Source organism: Scyliorhinus torazame, chromosome 15 (assembly GCF_047496885.1).
Source record: "Scyliorhinus torazame isolate Kashiwa2021f chromosome 15, sScyTor2.1, whole genome shotgun sequence".
Classification (NCBI taxonomy): Eukaryota; Metazoa; Chordata; class Chondrichthyes; order Carcharhiniformes; family Scyliorhinidae; genus Scyliorhinus; species Scyliorhinus torazame.
The window spans coordinates 7,553,868-7,563,780 of NC_092721.1; the positions used below are offsets into that span (position 1 = coordinate 7,553,868).

At 45.7% G+C, this 9,913-nt stretch overlaps 1 protein-coding gene across 1 annotated transcript in view; it reads right to left on the reverse strand.

Moving 5' to 3' along the window:
• Positions 1 to 9,668, reverse strand: part of atp6v1ab (ATPase H+ transporting V1 subunit Ab) — a 41,611-nt gene extending 31,943 nt beyond the window's left edge. Inside the window, exons 1-5 of the mRNA XM_072476035.1 lie at positions 9,551 to 9,668; positions 4,825 to 4,953; positions 3,336 to 3,550; positions 2,217 to 2,354; positions 955 to 1,106 (exon numbers count right to left, since the gene is read on the reverse strand). Of these exons, the coding sequence (XP_072332136.1) occupies positions 955 to 1,106; positions 2,217 to 2,354; positions 3,336 to 3,550; positions 4,825 to 4,953; positions 9,551 to 9,632 (716 nt within the window). The 5' untranslated portion in view covers positions 9,633 to 9,668. The remainder of the gene's footprint in view (positions 1 to 954; positions 1,107 to 2,216; positions 2,355 to 3,335; positions 3,551 to 4,824; positions 4,954 to 9,550) is intronic.
• Positions 9,669 to 9,913: the final 245 nt, after the last annotated feature.

Consider the following 9,913-nt stretch of genomic DNA (forward strand, 5'->3'; position numbering starts at 1 on the left):
CTTATAGAAGTGGATGGAACAATGTAATGCATTGTTTGGGGCCCATTAGTTCTGCCAAGAAGCACTCTCCGCAATTGGTTCCAGGGGGTCACCACCAGATTACAATGAATTGGAAAAAGAGCAGAAACCTTAAAACAAGAAAGAGGGTTCCCCCATACCAGACATGTGTCGTACCGTAACCAGACCCATTCCCATGTGGGGTTCCCATTTTAATTTCATGAAGACTAAACGAGACAGTGGTGCTGAGTGATGGCCATTCTTCAAGAGGGGAGGAGGAAGCAAAAGCAGTTTGGGGGGGGGGGGGGGGGCAAGAGGAATGGTTCAAGTACAGGCTCAGTTGAATTGCCTGCACCAATTCCATGTATTATCGGGATCCACAGCATTTCCTGAAAGAAATACAAATCATGTGGTTCTGGGTCAGACAGTTTGGAAATCTCCAACTTCAAGACTCAACGTTTGTTACCCAGTCCAAACACAATGTTTTTGCCTCGCTCTCGTGAAATTCCATCCTCCCCGGTCCAGGAGCTATCTTGACATCAAATCATAGAGTCGTACAGCATTTAAAGATGCCATATAGCCCATCCAGTCTGTGCTGGTTACCTGCAAGGGCAACTTAGCGAGTCCAGAGGAGGTCAGACTGTTATTTATAAAACAGGTTCATCATAACTTCTTGCTTTTTTTAGGCTATGCCTCTATACTGAAGACCAGGATCCCGTATGCCTTTTGAAGCACTTCCTCCACCTTTGATGATTTTGATTTATGCACATATGCTTCAAGAGACAAATAGCCCCCGAAATCAGCCTCAAACGGTGCCTGGCAGGAATTTAAGGGACCACTGAATTTCATACCATCTGACGTATGGTATGAAAGAAGTCTGCAGATGAGAAATGCAAACATCTAGGTTTAGACTTTCCGATAAGAAACAAAAGTGCATTTGATTGAAAATAAACTCACGGAAAAAGTGCATCCAACACGCGCTGTCCTGTCAGGAGAGGGTTACTGGCTGGGAGTTTTTCAGTAACTGGTCTCACCTGACGTACAGGCCATACCTGAACCATGGTGAACTTCTCTTTGATGCTTTCAAATTCAAGTTCCAAAACCACATCCTTTAAAAAGGAAAGAGAAGAACATAATGAACTTTTACAATCTATTATTGCCACCCCCAAAAGTCTGCTATTTGAACAACTTTCCAAATGAACTTGGAGAGATTTTAAATCTAATTAATTTACCAGGACACCCTTTCACATTAAACGTCAACTTCCTCCACTTCTAGCACACAGTGACAGCTGTGTGTATCACATAACATGATGCACTGCTGCAACTCACCAAGGCTCCTTTGACAGCACCTTCCAAACCTGCAACCCCTACCACCTAGAAGGACAAGGGCAGCAGATGCATGGGAACACCAACTGCAAGTTCCCTCCAAGTCATACACCACCTCGAATTGGAAATATATTGCAGTTTCTTCACTGTTACTGGATCAGAATCTTGAAATTCCATCCCTAACAGCACGGTGGGTGCTCATGGTGTATCTGCAGTGGTTCAAGAAGACCGCTCACTAATATCTTAAGGACACACAGGGATGGGCAATAAATGCTGGTCTTGCTAGTGATGCCCACTTAGCATGAACAACGAGAACAAAGACAATTGTTAATTTAATGATTTCTTTTCGGATTTTTCTTTCCTCTGATTTTGGGCTTTTGTGCACTTCCTCCTTCACGTCTACCCCACCAGTGGCGGCCTGGCCTAGTCACCCAAGCTCTGGAATTTTCTGGAAGGGGAAATTTAGCGTGGTCAATCCACCCGACCTGCACATCTTTGGGTTGTGGGAGTGAGACCCACGCAGACACGGGGAGAATGTGCAAACTCCACACGGACAGTGACCCAGGGCCAGGATATGAACCCGGGTCCACGGCGCCGTGAGGCAGCTGTGCTAACCACTGTGCCCCCGAGACTACATTGGTTTTCCTAATAGGTGCAAATAATCATTTTAATTTATTCTTGCGTTGTGGCTGTGGCTGGCAAAGGCAGCTTTATTACCCACCCCTAATCGCCCTCGAGACAGCAGAGTGCTTTGCAAGACCATTTTGTAGCTCTTGCACCAAAGTACAAGTGGGATTTGTACACCGTCCAGGTTTGCGAAACATAATTGTAACTGATAAATCCAGGAACACTTTTGCTTCAGATTTGAATGAATGTCATCTTCAAATACTTACAGAAACATCATAGTTCCCTGGTGGGGCGACACAAGTGACAGTTCCCCTGCTTTTTGGAGGAAGCATGATCTTGTGCTTAATAAGAGAATTCTCATATACGAAGCCATATATATCACCACCAGTGATGTGACTACCAGCCTGAAAATAAACAAAATACAGCTCAAAGCATGACCATACATTACAATTGTAGTGTGGCTCTGAGCCCAACTCTCTATCTCAAAGTTAAGCGAATTACAGTTTCTAACCATCAACAGAACACTAGAGTTAACTACAGGCTATTTGTTTTGAAAACAAACTTAAATTTTACCTCAAACAAATTCTAAAATTCTCTCTCTAGATTTACTTCCAACAACGAAAGACTGTTTCATACTGCCTCTAAAAAATGCTGGAAGTACAGATGCCAGTCGATGAAACCTGCTTCAAAATGCTTACCGTCTTCAAGGAGTGAAAAAAGTTGGAAGGCGACAAATCATTTAAAACATTGTTCAATTGTGTCTTGCATTATTTCGCTCAATGTGTCAGCTTGCGTGGATGTACAAGACACAAGAACATAATCTAGGCTGATATTTCAGTGCCGTACTGGGGGAGCACTACATCGTTAAGGACAATTTCTTTAGCACAAAATCAGATATCAACACCCGGTCTGCCTGATCAGGTGGAAGCTATTGGAGGAGCTGGGAGGACAAGCTAACCATTCCACTCTCAACCAGCACCACCAAAAACAAGTAACTGCTCATCCCTCTGCTATTGGTGGGACGTGGATGAGCTGAATTGACTCTCTCAACAGTGACAGGCAAGCAAAAGGGAAGAGACTGAATGGGTATAGGAACATGGTAAGCATCATTAGAACAAGTTGATTGCGCAGAGGGTAAATGCGGAGACAGACTGGTTGGGCCGAGTGGCCTGTTCTAGACTGAAACATACTTTGGAACGCCTGCAGATGTATGGGCAATTAAAGATATTTCTTTCTTAGTTATGGAGGAAGATATTAAATAACATTGAGGGAGAACAATGCATGGTTTAGAATCCATTGCAATGTGGGTAACAATTAAACTAGGCATGTAGCAAGAGGCAGCCCATCTGAGAAAAGGGTTAAATTGATTTAGTGAAAGTTCTTACCCGCATATTCTTGGCAGGAGTAAATTCCCACTTCAAGTCTTTACTCAGAGCATTCACATTGACACCACGGGGGATGTAAATACTCTGCGTAAGATCATTGATGTCCTTCAGAGGGCGCTGGATCCCATCAAAGATGGCTCCCATGATGCCAGGTCCCAGCTCCACAGAAAGGGGCTTTCCTGTACGAAGCACTGGATCTCCAACAGATACACCAGCTATTCGGTGGGAATTTAGGAAAATGCTTACAACATTGCTGGTAAGAAAATTAAGCATTATCGCGTTCCAGGAACCTTGAGTGGCAGGCTGCGCCCGCTAAATAAGTGCCTGCAGCCCATCACTCATTATTCAAGCTCACACACAAAGAACAGGTTCTCAAAAAGTTACTGGAGGGCAACTGTTGTCTACGGAATTGCTGCACACATTATGCGGCTGTCTTCAGTGGAGATTACTTTTTCCTTTGTGGCCCTGTTCTCCTGCCTCTCCCTGGAGATCACACGCATGTAGCAGAGTCGGGGATGGAGGAAGCAACTGGTCATGAATGTGGGGACAGAACTGATCAGCCAGCCTTTTCCATCCCCGGGGCTGTTTAGCACAGGGCTAAATTGCTGGCTTTGAAAGCAGACCAAGGCAGGCCAGCAGCACGGTTCGATTCCCGTAACAGCCTCCCCGAACAGGCGCCGGAATGTGGCGACTAGGGGCTTTTCACAGTAACTTCATTTGAAGCCTACTTGTGACAATAAGCGATTTTCATTTCATCCCGTCCTGAATGTGGGAACAAGAGCGGCACGGTGGTGCAGTGACTAGCCCTGCTGCCTCACGACGCTGAGGACCCGGGTTCATTCCCGGCTCTGGGTCATTGTCCGTGTGGAGTTTGCACATTCTCCCTGTGTCTGCGTGTGTTTCGCCCCCACAACCCAAAGATGTGCAGGGTAGGTGGATTGGCCACACTAAATTGCCCCTTAATTGGAAAAAATGGAATTGTATACTCCAAATTTATTTTAAGAAAAAAAAAAATGAATGTGGGGACAGGACTGATCAGCTGGCCTTCTCCTGCCTGTCAATTTCATCGCTTCAGAAGGAGAGGGTGGGAAGTGGATGAAGAGACAAAACAACAATGCATTTAATTAACCCCAAAATAACTGACTCCTTGCCCAAGGCAATTGTAATTGTTGATGGCAGACGGCATCATTCTGGGGAGTTACAGGAAAAACATGCAGAACCTTTCCTCAGTTGATTAGTTGGGCTGATTTGCTGATGATGTGCGTGGTCTGTGCAGGAACAATTGTGAAGGCCACTTGGCTTATATTAACCACTAGTTTGTGCAATCATCACTGGAGTATCCTCTCCTTCAGTAACATGATTTGTTGCAAGGTGTATTCTGCCCAGTCAGCTGCTCAGAACATGCACACAGCTTTTGCAACCTTATCCCAACAAAAACTTCTGAGCATCTTGCTCAAGTTTATACAATTAAGCAATTCAGAAAGGATACATGTTTCTTCATAGACCTGGATTGTAGCCATATCCCCCTCCAAGCGGATAATCTCACCGACCAGCTCAGAGTGACCTACACGAACCAGTTCATACATTGCTGCTCCAGCCATATTGGAGGCAGTGACAACTGGAAGAAACGTAGAATGGAGAAACAGCACACAAGTTACCGCATTGCTGGAAGCGATTTAACAAAACAATATATTTGCAAGAAAAATTATTCATTCAAATCAGAACAGATAAGGTTAGTAGATGGCAGTTTGCTGTAAGGGGAGCCAAATCATTTACAAACAATTTGCAAGGTTTTAGAGAAACCTTTAAAAGAAAACTGATCATAAAATTAGATTCTTCCCCTTGAAACAAAAGGAAGGTAAACAGTTCAGTAAGTATAGACCACAAGACATACAGGCAGAAGGAGGCCATTTGGCCCCTCGAGTCTGCTCCGCCATTCAATGAGATCATGGCTGATCTGATATTACAATCCTCAACTCCACTGTCCTGCCTTATCCTCATTATCTTTGACTTTAAACGTCTCAATAAGGTCACCTCATTCTTTTAAACTCATGAGTACTGGCCCTACTCAATCTTTCATAAGAAAATGCCTTCATACCCAGGGTCAACCTAGCGAACCTTCTCTGGACTGCATTCACTGCCAGTATATCTTTCCTTGAGAAAGGAACCATAACAGCCCTGGGTCACTGTCCATGTGAAGTTTGCACATTCTCCCCGTCTGTATGGGTTACACCTCCACAACCCAAATATGTGCAGGTTAGGTGGATTGGCCAGGTTAGGTGGATTGGCCACGCTAAATTGCCCCTTAATTGGAAAAAAAAAAATAATTGGGTACTCAATTTATTTTAAAAAAGTAATCGTACAACATTTCAAATCCCAGTCACTTTCATAAGACAGGACGGTCTGCAACTAACTTTGTTCTGAATTGTACCATCTCTCTGAACATTGCGAGTTTGGGGCAGCTTTGGGAGACGTACTTCGAGACAGACTAGTTTGTGGCATTAACGAGGACAGCATTCAGCACAGAAGCCACACAAAAATATTTTTATTCAAACAAGATTTTCATTATAACAAAAGAATACAACACAACAAATCCCAACCCGTACAATACTAAAGTATCTCAATCCCTCAGTCCCCCCCTCACAAAACAGAGCCTTCAGAACAAATAAAAAGACAACCCCCCCACAGCTGATGGTAACTAGTTCCCTGCAAAACAAGATGAAGTGCTGCCACCTCGAGTATAACCCTCCCACCAACCACTCATTGTATATTTGATCTTCTCAAGATGCACATATTCCATCAAGTCCCCCAAGTCAAGGCCTTAGGTGGCAACAGAGACCTCCGGCCAAGCAGGACGTGCCTCCAGGCTATTAGTGGGTCGAGGGCTGGGACATTTGCCCTCGGCCCCATCTGCAGCACCAGCGAGTCCAATACTCCAAAAATGGCCACCAACGGGCAAGGCTCCAGTTGAATGCCCAAAATCCCCAACATGTTTTCGTCTTGTCAAGCTTGTTAAACTATGTGCGGGCGATCCTCTGGCCCCCTGGAGTACCACTCACACCTATACTCCACCCCCAAGAACCCACTCTTACTCGCCCTAGTCAGGTACGCTCTGTGCATCACCTTGAACTAGCTACGCTTACTTTTAAGGCAGCTTTAGAAATTTCAGGGCATGGAAATGGCTGCCCATAATGCAAAAGATATTTAGAAGGCCAACGGCGACATGCAGGCAGGTGCACTGCATCAAGTAGAAAAAGCTGCGAGTAAAAATGTGGAGACAGTGGAGTGTTTTAGGTGTGGCAGGTCACACTATGTAAATCACTAAGTTTATGGATGCTGTTTGTCACCAGTGCAACAAGAAGGGGCATTTAGTGAAGTGCCGGGGTGCTAAGAGAAAGTCGAAAATAAATTCAAACGCAAGGAAATCTTGACGGTGCATCGCAGGGAAAGCTCAGACCAGGCAGAGGAGCACTATTACGACATATTTAATGTGAGTGAGGGGTGTGCAGAGCCTATTCATGTTACAGTGCAGGTCAATGGACAGAAAATCATGATGGAGGGGACATAGGAGCCCCTGCATCGGTAATCAGTGAGGAGACCTTCAGGAAGATTTGGGGGGGCTAAGCAGGCACAAGCCCTTACTCAGGCAGGCAGGAATCAATCTTCGGATGTATAGCGGCAAGACCATTGCTTGGAGGGTGAATGGTGGACATTGCGAATAACAGCCTAGAAGCAAGAGCATGACTCCTGGTAATAAGGGCATGGGCCTAGTCTCCTCAGACATGACTGACTCAGGAAAATTCAGTTGAAGTAGGGGGAGATAAAGTATAGAAAAGTGAGAGGATGTCAGTCAGAAATATCTTGGGAGGTTTACAAAGATGAACAGGATACATTGCAGGGCATAACAGTTAAATTGTTCGTAGATCCTCAGGCTCCTCACATTTTCAAAACGAGCACAAAGCTCTATGTCATGAAAGGCAAAGTGGTGGAGGAGTTGGAGTCACCAGTGTTACTGCGCAGATCACAGCCTAGTCACAAGGTCCGCGAAAGACTGACGTATAATTAAGGCATTGGTTTCATTGTATTTCTGTCTTTAACGGGAATTACATTTGAGGGGGAGAAGTGTTAGTGTTATTATTATGCATCTTATTTAAATCCATTGCAGAGGTCATCGGTAAGTGCTGTGATGCCATTAGTTGCTGCTGTTACCCTTGTATAATTCATATATAACTGTTTTCTGAAACTATTATTTTGATGTTTAACTAGCTGCTCCCATTTGAGTCCAGACTATACTTAAAAAAAAATTTTTTTTTTTATTTTCCTCCTTTTTCACATTTTCTCCCACATTTACATCCATCAACAATAAACAATAATCAGCAAGATATGTCAGTCCCCATAATAAGAACGATCCCATCTACCCATCAACCCCCGAACCTCAACCCGCATGTTTACATAAACAAATGACAAAAAGGAATCAGGGATTACCCGTAGTCACCCTTAATCTTACACAGCTCCCCCCCCCCCCCCCCCCCCCCACCCCAGGTCTCCAGCTCCTCCCGTCCACTGCCTCTTGTAAAACTCCTCCTCCCAACCTCGGTTCCTTCCCCCCCAACTTTCCACCCCGGCTAGACCACTCGGACCCTGTTCTGCCAGGCTCCGATGGCCGCAGCCTCTCCCCCCACCTCACTCCCGTTCACTGGCCAGCTTAAAACAGCCAGCATGGAGGCCCCCGCCCGGGTCTCTTTCCCACTTGCCCGGCCCCAGGAAAGCCCAAAGATCCCCTTTTAGCACACAAACCCCACATATCCACCTACACCCCAAAGAACTCTCATTTCGAGTGAAAGTCCCATCCCTTCCCTTGTCCAAATATATACCACCTTGGTTCCTTTAGTCTCTACACCCACGCGCAGTGATACAAAAAAGAAGAAAATACAGTCATGAGGTTACATCGGCACATGGCCATTTCTCAATTTCTCAGTTCTGCCACAGTCCTTCTGCTTTCGCAAACTCCTCCGCTGTTCCAAAATACAAGTCCCTGAGCTTGTAAGTCACCCTCAGCTTCGCTGGATATACAATGCCGCACCGCACCTTGCTAATGTACAGTGCCCTCTTCACCCGGTTGAAGGCAGCCCGCCTCCTTGCCAGCTCCACCGTAAAGTCCTGGTATACACGTATACCAGCTCCAGCCCACTGCACCACCCGTTTCTGCTTGGCCCAGCTCAGGACCTTCTCCTTCACACTGTACATACGAAAGCACAGAGTCACTGCCCTTGGCGGCTCACTCGCCTTTGGTACAGGCCTCCACGACCGATGAGCCCGATCCAGTTCATATCGGGAGGGATCCTCCCCCCTCCCCCAATAGTTTTGCCAACATCGCGGCAAAATACTCAGTCGGCTTCGGTCCTTCAACTCCTTCGGGCAGCCCCACAATCCTCAAATTCTGTCGCCTGGATCTGTTTTCCAGGTCTTCCATTTTTCCTCGCAGATCCTTGTTAGTATCCATCACCTTCCGCATCTCTTTCCCCATCGAGGCAAGTTGCTCACCGTGCTGCAATAACGTCTCCTCCACTTCCTTCAGCGCCTCCCCTTGCTCTCGCACCTCCGCCACTGCGCTCGCCACCTCCGTCCTCACCGGGGAAACCGCCTCCTCCACCAGCACACACAAAACCTCCCTCATCTCCTTCCTCACCATCTCCATGCATTTCGCAATCTGCGCCAACTGCTTTTCAAATTCCGCAGCCATCACCGTAGTTATTTCTTCAGCCGTAAGCAGTGCGGCCTTCCTTGGTGCTCCAGCCTCCATTTTCCTTGGTGACCCCGCGGTGACCTTTCCACTCCCCGACGGACCTCCAGCTGTTTTTTTTCGGCCCTTTTCTCGCTCACCCTCGACATTTTTCTTTGTTCTTTTTTTCCTCCTGTGTCTTCACTGTGCCTCCTCCGTGCCTTCTCCCTGCTTCTGCCGCCTCCGTGGACCCTGGGATCGGGCTTAAAGCCCTGAAAATGCCGTTGCCGAACGGGAGCCCTCCATTGTGCCGAGTCCAGACTATACTTTAAACTTTATTATTTCCATATATTAAAGATTAACTCTATTTATTAACTTTATGAATAACGCACTTCGACTATCCTTTTGTTGTCAAGTTACCACAGCAACTATTTTACACATTCCCTACACCAGCCTAGCTGTTTAGCAACTGATGAATGAATGAAATACTCACCAGGACCAGAGACACCATGGACATATCCAACCATCGTCTCATTGTCCTCATCTTGTATCTTGGGAAGTTTGCTGAAATCCATCTTGATCAATCTGAAAAGATTTGATATTAGGTCAGAAATAAATAGAGAAATTAGCGACAACTAAAAACCTTGTAAATTTCAGGCTCAAAATCAAGAACCTTAATGAATTACACAAACATCTGTGCATTTTCTGTTTCCAAGCTAGTTAACTTTAAAATATGTGCTGCACATTAGCAAGCAGTGTAGTTAGTGAAATATTAACCTTGAGTCACAAATCCATGCCTGGATCCATGGCACATCACATTGAAGAACAGAATCTCAAGTGCCCAATATAAAAACAC